Source organism: Chroicocephalus ridibundus, chromosome 1 (assembly GCF_963924245.1).
Source record: "Chroicocephalus ridibundus chromosome 1, bChrRid1.1, whole genome shotgun sequence".
NCBI lineage: Eukaryota > Metazoa > Chordata > Aves > Charadriiformes > Laridae > Chroicocephalus > Chroicocephalus ridibundus.
Genome location: NC_086284.1, coordinates 76,603,019 through 76,619,130, shown reverse-complemented (window position 1 = coordinate 76,619,130; position 16,112 = coordinate 76,603,019). Strand labels below are relative to the sequence as shown.

The 16,112-nt window shown below is 40.7% G+C and overlaps 1 protein-coding gene across 6 annotated transcripts in view; it reads right to left on the bottom strand.

The window, feature by feature from the left end:
- JADE3 (jade family PHD finger 3) overlaps window positions 1-16,112 on the bottom strand; it is a 70,520-nt gene that overhangs the window by 9,371 nt on the left and 45,037 nt on the right. For all 6 annotated transcript variants that reach the window (XM_063340290.1, XM_063340298.1, XM_063340308.1 and 3 more), the window contains 4 exons: window positions 12,716-12,873; window positions 10,631-10,821; window positions 8,178-8,389; window positions 5,241-5,408 (listed from right to left, as the gene is read on the bottom strand). In XM_063340290.1, the coding sequence (XP_063196360.1) occupies window positions 5,241-5,408; window positions 8,178-8,389; window positions 10,631-10,821; window positions 12,716-12,873 (729 nt within the window). The remainder of the gene's footprint in view (window positions 1-5,240; window positions 5,409-8,177; window positions 8,390-10,630; window positions 10,822-12,715; window positions 12,874-16,112) is intronic.

Sequence of the window (16,112 nt, the reverse complement as noted above, 5' to 3'; positions counted from 1 at the left end):
ATGTGCTCATACTTCTCAGTAAGGGACCCTAAAAGATCCCACATGAAAACAACATTGTGGAATACTACTACTTTAATCCGCTGGCTAAAAGCTGCAATTCTTTAAAACATTGGAGGCATCTACAGCATGCCTTGTTACGAAACAGTTGAGAGACTGCAGTAAGTGATGCTTAAGTTTATTTCCTTTGAATTGACACAAGCTACTCATAACAAAACAGGAACACTTACTCATACTTACCTGAAAAGTTCCTTCTTTAAGGTCCACAGATCTGCTACCATTGCTACTTCTGCCAGCTCACAATTTGGGACAGAATCAGATCTATCAGTCAGTAGCCAGGGAAAGCCTCGCTTCCCAGCTCTGCCTCTCCATTTAGCGCTCCCAGTGCAAGAGGTGATTCTAATACACTTTCCTAACTATAGATTGTATCAAGTATAATTTGAGAAAGAATACAACCAAACTTCTTACTGCAATGCACGGTATATTCTCTTGTGCCAATTTTCATATACTTAGTCTGGATGATCCATTTGTCTCTGGTAGACCAGATTATGGATATTAATACTAAAAGAAAGAAAAACACACAAAGAAGCACAGGATGCCTCTTCCTATTTTTTGTTATACTAATGTCCACATATTCTGTAGAAAGTTCTCAGCTGCCCATTGTCCCTACTGAGAAACAAGGACTGTCCTCCATAATTTGGATACCAAAAAAGACATAATTATCTCCATAGGCATCCTTGAGACACTCCTGACAAACAGGATTTATCCACGGGCAGAAACAAAAAGTTGGCCAGCTCTGAATGACCAACATGCAGAACTGGACCAGTATGAGAATGGCACATGGTGGAAGATTTCAGTGAGATAACTGTTCTGTCCCAAGAACGCCAGTCTCCAAAAGCTTGGATTTTGAAGCTTACACAGCATTTTTTGAATTTAGCAGTTGGGTGCTTTGGAGGGCTACCTGCCTGAAGAAGAAATACAATGCAGACTCTAGCTAGAAAGATCTCCACACTTTCTACGAACAATTCACCAGAACAGGGCAGACCTGTATTTCCAGTGGTAGGATAGGAGCCTCTTCTCAAAGGAGTCAGATGTAAGAATTCAAAGAAAGGAGGCTCCTAGGTTCTGTGGTGCTGTGAGGCCAGAATAAAGCTGATTCCTTAAGAAATCAGTTAAAATCAGCTAAGGCTGAGATTTGAACAGCATTTTTTTTTTCCTAGAAAACTTTAAGAGCGTTATGCTATAGTAGTTTTCATAGATTACCTCCATAAAAGACTCTCCTAGGGAAATCCAGGTTATATAAATTAGTTTAACATGTGGTAATTAAACCGTTGACTTTACAAGAGCCAGTAGCCTAAGCTGTATTACCTAGCTTCCCTTCTGGGGTACATCAACAATCACTTGATGCAGATAATCACTTTAAAACCTGCTTAATCCCTGAGGAGGAAAGGCTTTGCTTCAGCAGACCTCCACTGTGAGGTAGACTTAACCAAACATAGCAGTGCTAAGTTGATCAAGTCCAAGAGTCATAGTTGCTATGCTCAAACTGAGTATTTTTGCTACTCTTTTCTTATCATTGCATTGCTTTAAGGCTTCATTTAAGGAGGTGGAAAAGACAGCTTTGCAAGAGATTACTTGGTTCACCATTTCCACATTTTAAAAAGTTGATCATCAGTTCATGAATTCATGACATAAATTGACTCTAGTAAGATTTATATTTGTTATAGTACTTCATCCTCTGGTCCCCCCAACTGCAAACCACATCTTCTGGAATATACTGAGGTCAACCTGCTGCATGGCATTTTCAGAAGTCTTCATTAGGAAGATAGTGAGATGCTTCAGAGAGGGTCCAGGTTTTACCAGACAAGGAGAATAAGCAGGCAATGTGATGCCCTCATCAGGTAGAGATGACATGCAATTTAATCTGTTGTGGTCTTCCTATAAATTGGTGGGAAAAAGACAAAGCTGGTCCTAAAACGCTTGAACGGTTCCACAAAATCATGTCCAGCACTCTTAAACATCATCAAATGTAGCTTTTCTGCTTCCAAAATGAAAGAGCCTTTCATCAACTTAACTTGACCTTGCTCAAAACAGAGCTGGTTACAAGCTGCACAGGTATTTCTGAAACAATATTGTACAAAGATTGACTGCAATTCTCAACCCGGTTACCACGACACTAAGAGGCAAGGCTTCCTCTGGGAATCAAGGGATTATATCAATTTGTCAGGTTGTCTATATTCCTTTCAAAAAGAAACCAGAATCTTCAGTGATTTTTTTTCTGGAGTCTGAGTAATACCAGCTTTCCACTGTACTTCCCAGCAGTAGCTGGGAATTCGCACTGATCTTCTCCCTGTCCCTCTGTGCCCCTTTTAATGCTCTCCCTGCTCCTTCCCCAGAGTGGACTCATAAGGTCAGGAAACAGTTATGTTGGAAATACTGTCCATTCAGCTTGTAATGCTGCCTGTTTATATTACCCCATTTTGTAAAAGCACAAAGAGGCGCTTACAGAGTCAGGTGCAATTTATTTATACTGGCCTCATGCCGCCTGCATGTTTCACAGAGAGGAGTCAAGGCAAAATCTGTTTGAACTTCGCTGCTCACAAGAGATCCAGAGAGCAGAGGCGCCAACCTTTCTACTCCCCAAAACCTCCCATCCCAAGGCAGAAATGATCCATCTGCTGTAACATGTAGCTGTTTTCTCTCTTATTTCTTCACCTTGTATCAGGTTACATTCTTACTGCTGTAGTCTGAAAAAGTTTTAAGAATGTGAAAGAGTGAAGACAATAGGCTGTTGAAGCCTCTTCTTTGCAACCGCCATGTCGATTGTCACCCTGCTGTCCTCTGCTAATCTGCCACCAGCAGCTGCACAAGTGCACAATGATCTGCATCGCTGGCTGGGAAGGGCATCCCTGTGGCTGGAGGACAGCCACTCACAACAGCAGCTAAGGATAGCCAATTTGATACCCTTCCAGTTGTAGCAAGGAAAAATAACTTTCTGCTTCAGCTAATGCCACGTTGATTGAGGGAGGACATAACTGTAATGGGTTATCTGAGGCAGAGAAGGACCTTGAATCTCAAAACACTTGGTATAAGTTTTCAAGTCTCAGTGTTTTTGTTTTTTTTTTAAAGAATGCCTTTTAAAGAAAGCATGAAACAGACTACACATTTACACTAAAAGACAATAAAGACAGAAGAACAAAAGGATATAAACCAACAATGGGTACACTTTGTAAAGTAAAAACCTTCAAACATCCCAATCAGTCAAGTGAGGGTCAAGAAAGCCTTTCGACAGCATTAGCTCACAAGGAAGGGAGGGAAGAAAAAACATTTTAAAACAATGCCAAATAACTTAATGAAGGAAAATACCTAATGCCAATTGCCTGAAACAATGCTAGCCTATACTTGGTGACTCATGAAGACCCTCTTTGAACCTTTTACCACAAGGCACAGACATGTTTATGGCCCATTCCTCTCTGAATTCTGCCTTGCTCCATTTTATTAGGGCCACAAGAGGAAATGGCAGTGACTTTATAATTCATCTGTTTCTTTTTGGGGAGTTCCAGTGCACTACTATCCTGGGGAAAAGAAAAATAGGTATACGAGAATGCAAATTCGCCCTTGAGTTATCCATCCCCGGGTCTTTCTTGTCCCCTGCAGCACGTAAGGCCACAGCAACTCCCCAGACAGGAACTAACCTGTCATTTTAGCAGAGATTAATTCCCAAAGGTTTCTCTGGCTTCTCCAGTGACTGAATTGTTTTCCAAGTGACAGCTCAGAAGACAGAGAGAGAATGGGTCCAAGAGGCATTTCCTGCCCCTACTGGCAGGTGTCACCTCCTCACTATGCCTGACACACTTGGTATTGGTGTGGAAGGGAGGAGGTGCCCGCGGCCTGGATCCACCAAAACGGCTGTGGGAGCAGCTGGATTCGAGCTGTCCCTCCTGGGTGCTCCCCTGACAGCTTCTCTCCTTCAGCTGGAGGGAGGTGGGCAGGTGGTAAGGCAGCGTGTGCCATCACCTGCTTCCCAAACCTGCTGGTTCCTCTTTTGCTGGCAAGAGCATCAAGGCAAGCAAATGCAGAAAGGATCTCTTAGGAAAACCAGTCTGCTCAGAGCCAGGAGAGCTTCCAGCCAAGACGCTTCATAAGTACAGGAGGAAAAGTCAGGCAATGTTATTTTGTTGGGTTTTTTTACTTTAAAATCAATCTTTTGTTTTTTTCTCAACTCCTCTCTCCTTAAAGGTGGAAGAGATGCCAGGAACTACAACAAGCAGGCCTGAAAGGAAAACGCAACTGCAAAGATAACCTCCTTGAAAAGCAGATATGTGCCTGAGACAGAGCTAAGTATTACACAATACATCTGACTGCTACGTTAAAAAAAAAAAACCCAGAATCTTAACATCTTCCTCAAAGTTTTGCAAATGTGAGGCCTGGGTGTGCTTGGGAGCAGGTTCAGAGAATAAGGTATGCACTCCCCTGATGTCATGGTGCCGACAGATCTGGCTATCGCCTCACATTAAACCACCCAACGTAATGGATCTGTGGATTTAACCAGAAAGAAAACAGAAATATTCCAAGTACAAAAAGAAATACAAACCTCACCTATACACAAGCAAACATTCTGATTTACAGAATTATAATGTGATGTTAAACTTGATTCAAAATAGAGGAAAAAGTGCAAAGCTTCATTATTAAACTCTCCATACGTGTATGCACAGATGTGTCAAAAAAAGCCTTTACTTATAACACAAAAGATAAAAGCCTTATCTCCCTACCATTCCGAAAAATTGTGCTTCAAAAAAAAAAAAAACCACCTTAACTACAAATCTTAGAGTCCATCCTAGACAAATAATGCAATGGTTCTTCTGTTAAAAAAACAGAAGAGTGGATGTAAGCATGCAAATTATACACCTAACTGAGCACACAAATTCATCAGAAAGTACGACAGACAACGAAGCTGCAGTTGCCCAGTGAACACTAGCTTACATCCATAACCCTTTCTAGCAGGTCACTCAGATACCATAATGACACCAAGAAGTGACTGCTGAGTAAATGGAGGGAACAAAGTGATTAATTAATGGAACATAAGCTGGACTCTCTCCCAGTCCTCACAGACTATGCAGACTCATCAGAATAAAGTCCGATATTAAGCCAGACAGATCCCTTAAATCATGTGAACATAAAAAGGCAGAGGAGGGAAAAAGGAGTCTACGATACAGAAGAAAAAGGCAGAAATTAAATTTTACCTCTGGAATCCAGAGAGCACAGCTCACATGTGCCCACTTGGTCCCTGTCCTGGTAGCTTTCATGGCACCTCCTCTTTTGGGACACAGGAGACACTGAGGATGTATTCCCAACACACACGTGCGACACAGCCAGCTCCCTTCAGGTACTTTTAAGATTCCGTAGCATGCCTTGGAGGAAAAGAGCTATTGAGATCATTGCACCAATATGATTTCACACACGAGCATTAATATTCATATGAACCAAAGCTTTCAAACACTAAAAGCACAGTTTGGCCTTTATTTAATCCTTCTCTAATTTCGTACCTTAAAACAAGTCAAGTCATCAAAGAGATAAACAGCTTCTAGAGCAAAGTCTTTTTATGCCAGTTTCTTTCTAAAATGTGTGCTGGTATTATTTGTTTATAACATAAAACACACACACTGTGACTGCAGAACACCACTGGTGTTAAGAACCTTCGTCTTTCCTTTTAGTGTCTTTTAAATTTCTGAAGCAAAAAATGTAGACATTTCTTTAAATTAGCTTCTGCATCTAATCCTTTTAAAAATCACAATTTCCTACCACTAACAACTTTACACTCTAACATAATTCTATTTAGATGTGAAGGGATATGAGCTGTTTGATTGAAGACCATTTCCTGCAACATTAAATTACCTTTATGATTACAGTTCTGTGAATTGTTTTTTACTTTAAATATTTCTATGATAGTGCAACAAAATTATGGCACATACTGAAATTATGAGGTGCTGGGTTTTATGAATATTTCCTGAGTATTGCACTTAACACCTCAGAAAACAAAAAAATTCTTAATTTTTGCTAGATTTGAGAATTAAAAAGAAAAAAGGAAAAAAAATAGTCTGCTTTCTGATTCAAAGTCCTCGCAGTTCTTAATGAGACACTGGAACAGATTGCCCAGAGAAGCTGTGGCTGCCCCATCCCTGGAGGTGTTCAAAGCCAGGCTGGATGGGGCTTTGAGCAGCCTGGTCTAGTGGGAGGTGTCCCTGCCCATGGCGGGGGGGTTGGAACTGGATGATCTTTAAGGTCCCTTCCAACCCAAACCATTCTATGATTCTATCTAGATATATTCTGCTGTACATACATACACACATATTAAAGCCGAGTGTATCTGAAACCATTGGCTGTCATGTCACTCAACTGCTCCAAATAAAAACTTTATTAAGAGGGTAGCTTTCAGAAGAAATCCCACCATTCCTAACACCATCTCTGGTAACAGTAACATCGAAAGCCTCGACAGAACAGGATCATTAGCTATAACCAGTCTTTCAGATTTGAATCTAGTATAATACTTGCACACTTGCCTTCCCAGTATTCTGATGATATTATTTCAGTATTTAATGTGAAGCAATATCATAAAACATTGCACATTTATGTCAGGCCTGCAGAGACGGGGACTTTCCTGAATTAAACCCTGCATTATGGAAATGCCAAGACTGACTATCCAAAATGCTATTTTGATGTGACAACTATTGTAGAAACCCAACAGGGGGAGCTGTAAACTAAATTTTACAAGTGATTTTTTTCTTTCCCCCCCTTATGTGGCACATTCCCACCAGCATTCTTTCTATTACTAACGCAGAAGAGGCATAACACCTAAGATCACATTTAGGTGGTTGGAAATGGACTGAAACTATTTTCTATGAATGCAGTTAAGTGGAGGAGGCCTAGACTACTAAACCAGTAATTTCACAATGTGTTTGAGCTGGCACGAGAGGGCACCATGAAAGAAGAAATCTCTCGCACTCTTCCTACTCCCAAACTGTGTGATGACAATCAGACCCGAAGCTACATGGTGAGCCAGGGCCAAACCAGAATAAAAACAGAATGATTTTTTTGTTGCTGCTGTTAGGATTAGCTCTAGCCCATACATGCTCCCCAGTTTGTTTCAGGCAGGTCTGGCATAGGGAAGGGTCAGGAGGAAGGAGGCAGCAGGCCATCAGCTCAAGCTCAGCTGCGAGCAGGCAACCACAGACCTTCGACTCCAAATTCATCTTTACTTTTGAACAGGTACAAGCAGAGGCTAAAGCAGGCAGCCCAGCTGCCAGCCATATTCCTGTCACTGGCCATGTTACTGGCACTCAGGCTCACGTGGCTGCTTCACGCGGTGAATCAGATCACGAAAGCAGCCAGGCTGGAAGCCAGCACACTGCAAGCGGGGAGATGACAGGTCCTTTTTCAGCCAGATATGTTTTCTGAGTATTACTTATGGTCGGTACAAAAATACATTTTTTTAAAAAAACCTTTTTAGTCTCTTTTCAATTCATAGCAAAACCCTGCTCCAGAATAGGACACACAGAAGCCACAGGATTCATATCCCTTTTCTGATTATATGGATATCTCTGCCTGACTACGCTGAGCTCAGTCAGTGTAAACTCTTGGCTACATCTGAAATGCTATAAATGTGAGCAATGTTCAGACTGAGAGCACGGTTATTGCAGGTGCTTACGCCTTCTAAAAAAGATCAGTCTGTTGAAGTGCCTACATGTGGTTTCAGACAGCTAAATTTGGACAGCCCATTTCTGGCCAATTAACTAGTCAGTCAAGGAGGAAAAACCCCAGCTCTGAAACAGATGATCTTTAGATTCTTCACACACAGGGCACGCCAGCATTTCCTGCCCTGTTTATCTTCAAAAGCAGGTTTAGTAATAGGGGGAAAATTGTTTACGGTCACAGAGGAGGTACTTGCAAGTCCCAAGAACACACTTTGTGTTCCTATTAGACTGTAGATGTCCACATATTTCCCGTGCTAGGCCACTTAATCTACTGTAACTGTCGGGGTACAAAAATTCATCTTAGTATTATACCACCCTTCATACCTAGAAAATTACAAAGCCTTCCAATTAACATTTAATACTAGTTCAGATTACACTTGCCAAAGTAAACTAAGACAGGACAGTATCAACATTTCTACAGGTACTAACCTGATGGACACAGATATTACACTTGTCACAAAACACCATGTCATTCCCGTCTTCACTGTCAGGGGACCGGCACACATCACAGATGACATCTTCATCATATTCAATACCCAATCCCTCTTCAGTTTCAATAGCGTGATTCATGTTCTCATGGCAGTGCCGTTCCAGCACTTCAATTGTCTTTTCCATTGTGTTTTCATCCAAGGGCCCGCATCCTGCAACAAAGAACAGGGAAGGGGAATTAGGGGACAGTCAGGTGCCTCTGACCGAGTCTGAGATGCAGGAAGAGAGAAGAACAACTTCTAGCAACTAATGCAGTAGACACAGTGTCTTCTGTCCCATTCCGGATGCTAATAATAAAAAAATAAAAACAGAAAGCCTTTTTCACTCACTGGCTAACCGTAGCATTATCTTTTAAATACAAGTAGAACTACAACTGGAGTAAAAGTTTAAGTCGTATATAACACACAAGACTGCACCTTGAAGAAAACACTACAGCAGTTTCTGTAACTGCTAGCTGTTCCCATACAACCATCCCTCCACCTCCATCACTTTAAGAAACACTAATGACATCCAAAATCACACACAATGTTCTTCTGAAGACTAACTCTCTAGGAAACAAAACTTATCAAGAATACTTTAGATCTTATAAAGACACAGAAGTTGCCACCACCCAGTACCACCCAGTACACTACTTGAGTGATCAGCACAATGGATACAAAAAGTGCTTTTATTGTTTTGTTGGTGCTTTTTAAATAAAATAGCAGATAAACATACTGTCGGCAATCCATACTCTCCGTTCACTTGAACACCACACATGCTGTGTATGCTTACTACTAATCAAACTTAGTGTAAGCAGAACCACTTAAAAAGATGTCCTCAGCTCGCAGCTTCAGGACGTATGCTGCACAGGAAACCCTACAATGTTCACAGCTGCGAGAAATTCCAAACTGCATTCTCTCAAAATCCTCAGTCAAAAATGATGCTGTGGCCCATAGTTCACTATTTACTCAGATCTTCAAAGGTTGAGATATTCACGTAGCATTACTATCAGAGGCTAACATTTTAACTGCTGGACTATGCACAAGAATATGGCTACTAATTTGGATTCCTTGTTGCAACTGATAAACAGGGAGAGGGACAAGATAAATGACTGCTGCTACAAAGTGTCTTCTGCTATTAAGCTGTTCTTTGCAATGCCTGGCTATTTTCTCACTCCTTGAATTAGCAGAATTACAGTATCATTCCAGTGGGAAGCATGCTTCAGAGCTCTCCAGCCTAATCACTGGCTTCAAGCTGTCAACAGTGAATCCACACAAGGTTGTTGCTCAAAACGTGTCCAGTCAGAACTTGAAGATGTCCATGGATGGAGATCTGTCCCCCTGAAAAGCACTGGTTTTGCTAACAGCATCCCTGTATGCCTGGGAAGCTTGTCCTTGCTTCCATCTCTTACATACATCCTTTGGCACTGGAGCTCAGTCATGAGTTCCCTCCTTCACCACGCTGGCCTCCTGACGCATCTACTTGTTTTCCTGAATGTCTGGATGGATCTTTCTTGTGCTTAGTGAAGACTGTCCTTAAAGTCCTGCTAGCTCTCTTCAGCAGTTCCAATCTTCAGACCTACCTCTCAGATCCCACCTACCAGTTACCCAAATAAGTAGAAACCTGCTCTTCTGAAGTCCAGGAGCAGAAGGCTACTTCCTTTCTTCACTGCCCTCAGGATCTCAGTCACCACTATTTCACAGCTACTACAGCCAGTGCCACCTTTGATTATCGCATCCCTACAGGTTCTTCCTGGTTTGTGAAAAGCAAATCCAGAATATGCCAAGTATCTCCCTCTTTTGCCCACATGTCCTTCCTAAATGACCTGCAATCATCCATGGAAGAATGCCAGCCACACAAGCTATTCCACCACAACACAGTTATTCCAGTGATAATTCCAAGATCATTTTCCATAGCTCGCTCCCCCTCATAGCCCTCTATACCCACAACTTGCAGAGAATGAAAGTTTACTTAGCTCATTTTAAATGGGCTAACATGTGTGAAACTTAATTACTCTGTTAAGAACCCAGCATGCAAGCTCCTCAGAACGCCGAATTTGTAGCAATAATATGTTTAAGTTTAAGAAATGGAATCATCTGCTTTTCCTATACAGAATTTTTAACTTTTGAAGTCCTAAAATTAATTCCACATGGTGTGGGCTTTTTCTCTCTTGCCTCAGTCTGCAGAAGTTGCAGATGATTTTGGATGTGAAGAAGTTTTTAGGCACAACAGGTAAAACATAAAACTAACAGATTGAGTAAGTCATTATTTTAAGCATTTTTACCTCCTGTTTTTCCTAGCATTTCCATTCCATTCTCATTCCGCGATCTTTAAGATATCTCACACAGCAGACTACAATTCTAACAGCAGAAATCAACTGCTGCTTTTAAAATTAGAACATGTTGTGAAATTACCCATTTCTGTAAGCTCTTCATTTAGCTCCTGAAGCCAAAAGATGTCCATGTCATCCAAGTCATAGCGACACACAGATTCTGCCAGTTCCAAAATGTTGATGTAACCTGGTTCTGTGGGCTCTTGGCTGGAACAGTGAATGTATTTTCTGGGTCGTGTATACAGTACTTCTTTCACCTTTTCTGCTACAACCCTAGAGTGAAAGTAAAAAAAGAAATAGAGAGTTACAGCTTTTTAAGACCCATCCTTGAAAGACATGAAATATTTGCTGTAAGCTTGAAGAAACCTAGTGTTTCACAGATTTTAAACTAGCCGGTAAGTGTAGCCAGGCTAGGGAGACAGGATGCTGTAAGTGTAATTTCTTCACACAAAATGTGCTACTGCACTGTTTGTTGCTACATATACAAAATCCTTTCTAAAATGTAAGCCTGTGCATATGATTTTCAATTTAACAAATGCTACTAGTGCGATGATGCAAGTGTTTTTGAAACCCACAGAAAGTATTATGCACAAAACACCCTACAGTCTTTGTTCTATATTCTTCTTAAATGATGGAAGGAAACCTTGCCAACTGATTTCTTGAAATACCAGCTTTTTCACGAAAGCTTAATTTATTCTACTGCAGTGCATGTGTAGCGGGGGGAGAAATGCTTGCTCTTCATTTGGGATAAACAGTCTACCCTTATTTTGTAAGTGACACTTTATCCACGTTACGAATGTATTATTTTCGTTATGCAAGAACCATTCTGATGGCAAGCAAAAACGTAAAGGGGAAAAAACAGCTAAAAATCATCCAGGAAGCAAAGGAGAAAAATATTGGTGTTTTCAATCTTTTGACTATTTTAAGAGATAAAACTCGGCATTTGATTAGTAAACTAGCCTATGGTAATGGAAAGACCGACCTTAGCTAGATAAAGTCAATCTTTCTCTGAATTCAACGCAAGAGGCCCTGCATGTGAAAGGAAGCCAGGGAGATACTAAATGGAACAGTGCCATGCGTGAGCAGCTCTGCATGCTTTCTGGAGCTAATCCGCCATGGGACAAGGAGAAAAGAAAAGCTGTGGGAAATAAGGCAAGAGGAGTAAAGAAGGAGCAGGCAGCAGTCAAGCAGTATCCCACATAATTCTTACTGGACAACATGGGTTGTCAACATTAGCACAAACAATGTTCTTCTGCCATTCTTCTTTCTTCTTCACCTTGCTCATTTTTTCCTCTCATTCCCTTGTGAGCTTTTCTTTTCTCTGGTCCAGCCAAATCTATAGCAATTTTTTTCTCTAATGTAATACTGCTGGTATGAGATGCAATATATTTATTTTTAATAACTTGGTACTGACAATAGCCCCAGTGGAAATTAAATTATGCTGGCATCAGCGCTTTTACTGGACAATTCATTTATCTTCGTCTCAAAGACCACACTGGCAATAACATTTATATGTTGAAACACACACTGTTTCTACCAGGAAGGGTTGCAGGACTACAGCGTTATGTTTTCCTAGTCTAAGCACAGTGTGAGAGAACAAAAGGTTATTTATCTATGTCCTGAAACGAAGATCACTGAACTTCTATAACGTTAAGCAGCTATTTGTGGTGAGAGACAGCAGAAAGGGTTAAAGCTTTGGCAACAATAACAAAAATTAAATTATATGGACAAGTGAGTAACTTTATCAGGTACCAGTAACTACTGCATGCCTACTGTTCTATATCATCATGCTTTATAGAGAAGCCTTTCAAGGAAAATGTATAAAAATTGGGTTTATTCTTAATTTATTAAACTTGCCATGCTCAAATGAGAAAACAGTTTTTAATCCATAGAACTGTGTGACTCAGGGAAAAAGATCCCCTTTTTAAACTCACAACGTAGATACTATAACTGTGTACAGATAGAACCAGATCTGGACTAATGTGCCACAGAAATGTTTTCCAAATCGGTACTTGTTTAGTTTAAGAACGCGCCTGAAGGTTGCTGCATAGAACATTTAAATATAATAACACAGAAAAGCTGACTGCATTTAGACAACCTGTTTTTGAGACACCATCTTCTCTAAGCTGACATTTTGTGCACATGATCTGTGTCTGATCACCAGTACCTGAGAGAAGGCTGTGGAATAGTTTCTGGACTGGCTGGAACTTGAACCCCTTTCTCCCATTCTTGTTTCCACGTGTCCGCAAAGATATAATATTCATCAGGGTTAACATGGTGAGAATCTGGTAGTTTCATGGCACTAATGAGATCCTTGCGGAACACCTGCAAGAAACACCAGGGAAGAGAGTGGTTTGAGAAAGAGTGTTGCATAAAGGAAGACACAGGTATTTTTCTTTATCTATAACAAAACAATGCATATACCTTGATAATTTTTTTTAAACAGCACCAACACACAAACAAGTCAATCCGAAATTACCTAGATTATTAACTCTCAGTGTATCAGATGCAGTATGACAAGAAGTTTACACTAACTCAAAACCACGCTGCTGCCTGAAGACTAATCAGAATGAAGGCAGGCTGTTATGGGTGACCAGGGAGAGGGGAAAGGAGGCCTGCACCTGATTTAAGACTCCTCACCATATCACTTTCAAACAGCTTATTTTACTTGCCAGTCTGTAGGCTTTACCCCAACTTAGACACAAGGTAGCATATCATTTTCTTTCACTCAGTTTAGCTACTTTAAACTGTCATATTCATCATGGGCTACGAACAGTTGCCATGGCGAAACTGATGTATAGGCACTTGTTCATTTATTAACACCACTTCAGGTTTTACGGGTCGGGATCTCCGGGATCAAAGATGAGCAGTTGCCTTTGCTGAAACACAAGACCTCTGTTGCTCCGTGCCTGAACCCCAGCAATGCAGGCACAGCGACACAATCCAGCCTCAGCGTCCTTTAGCAAACCTATATGATGAAATGCGCCACCGTGAAACAAAGCAAACCCATCAGTGACAGACCTCCAACCGTAACATTCAACTCTTGGCTCAAGAGGACTAATGTTTTATGAGCATGCAAACACGATTATCAGTCACCTCAAAGCTTACTTAATGTCAATGTCTATCAAATACAGGTGCATACAATTTAAATAAAGGGCATATGCATCCTTTGTGGGTTTTTTTCTCCATTGCTACATTGCACCAGTTTAACATTCATAAAAGCTAAAAAGTGACTGAGGCTTGGTGTTGAGGCTTGGTGTTAGGGAGACATCACAACTAATTAACTGTATTATCATAATGAGAAATCAAATCCTCAAAGGACAATAAAATGAAACAGAAAATATCCCTGCAATAAGCTGTGGCAGGTTGAACTCTCTTCTTACTAATTCAGTTTTATAGCCAAAAGAGTAATAAAATATCTCAGAGCCAAATATCTTCGTGTACCCTTTTCAATTTGACAGCACCAGACCGGTTATGCCTACTGCAAAAATTCTCAGCTGTTCTTGGAAATCATCAAGTAAACATTATTAAAAACGGCTCTATGCTAAAAAACAGGTATTGAAATAGGCTGCTGGTGACCTGGAACACCAGTGTTACTTCATTATGTCCTACAACTGCATCTCATGTGGGCTGCTGGGAAAGCAAGCTGACCGAGGGAACTCAAAACCACAGCCTCAAGGCTCTCTCATTTGCCACTGATGTGTTATCTGCTTTGGTTCAGAACCAGACGGTTCACTGTTGTCTTCTGTGTAAAACTCCTCAGGTACCTAACAGGCCTGTATTAAAATCTGAACGACAAGACAGAAAGCATCAAGACTGCAAGCATCCATTTTTTTTTCCAAGCAGTATGTGTATGCACCAAAAAAAACGTAAAATGATTTATGCCACTTAAAAGACATTTTCATTTTCTGTATTACAGGTACAGAACCAGGATTATGAGAAACACTAACATGGCACAATTCCAAAGAACTCCAGAAGGAAAAAAATAGTCCAATAAATGAGAAGTGCAGTGATTGGTTTAATTATCAGAAAAAGAGATTCTCAAACCTTACCTAGGTAAGTGCTTTACATATTACCTTTTAAGCCACTGGCAGAATATAGAAGTAGAGTGCTTCATATCAAGCACACTATTTTTTAAACACTAGATGAAAAATGCTATTAAAGGCATCAGTATTCTAACTACATTGCTTAGCAGCAAATTCATCTTCTCATCATCCATTATGTATGTGAACTGTATCATCTCTATTTTTAGAGCACAAATCCCCTGGAGGATGAACTTTTTTGTTGTGTTTTTGTCTGTTGTACAGTACTGACCACACCATCACCACGCTGCGACATTAAGTTCTCTGCTTCAGATTTCTAAAATTTACAATAGAGGTACCACTGAAAGTCAACGATTTAACCAAAATAAACATAACTGTTGAAACCTTAAGGAACCCCAAAACTCGACCAAGACTTCCTAAGAACTGCCTAGTTATACTTGTGATAAGAGTGCAATTGAGTATTTCCTGCAGACGCTTGGAATCGTTACAATATCTAGCTCTCATCATGCTTCATTTCTTCACGTATGGCCAAGCAGGTTCTTTCAACAGTAAAATACTCTCAGAGGAAAACATACGAGAACACTCACTGTGTATTTCCTTAGTTGCGGAAGCAAACCAAAACACCCAGGGGACCCGAAGAGAGTTTTCTGACAAATCAAGTGAATTTTACTTCAGCAGTCAGCCTCAAGGCTACGAACTAATCAATGAAGAGCAGACACATGCCTCCAGGATTTAGATAGCCAGCTTTTCCTCGTGCTTGTTTCTTTTTGGACACTTATTTGAAAAACAATGTGGCTCCTTTACTAACTGTATGCATAAAGCAACTCCACTGCATATACTCTTCTCTTGGCAAGGACCGCCATCACTTCCACAGTTAGGCCATGAAGTGCAGTGGTCATTTTTCAGTCACTCAAAAGCAGTTCTATTTCTTACAATGCATAAAACACAACCCTTTAACTTGATTTTAGTATCATCTGTAATATCATACATATTGAGAAGACCTGAAAAATGAGCATGCCAGGTCCAGGCTAGTAAGACATTCCCGTCCAGAGACATTATTCCTCAAGAGTAGACTCAGCTAGCGCTGCGTGTCTTTACAACGACAGAGAAGGGCTTTCCGACTGCAGCTAGCAGAGCCAGGTCCATACACACAGAAATGGGAAACTCCCCAGCACTGTAAGCATTCACACAAGTTCCTGTGTGACAGTGGAATTTTTTGAAAAAATATTTTTAGCAATTGAAAGCATGAAAGAAGAGATGCGCTTTAGCCCTGCTTACCATGCAAGGCTGCTTCATCTGAATGTCCCATTTTGCTGCCAGGAATTTTTAGTTTTGGCTGAAAACGGTGCAGCACTGAGTGAATGATGTCAATGAAAAATGTGTTTGCTTACGACATAATCATCATCACCGATGCCCTAAGGATTTTTTTTGAGAAACTCTGATAATCATTCCATGCTTTTGAACTGGGGCTTAAATCTAGAAGAGGAGATCTTGTTCTTTGGTCAAGATTAGCTTTTTGCA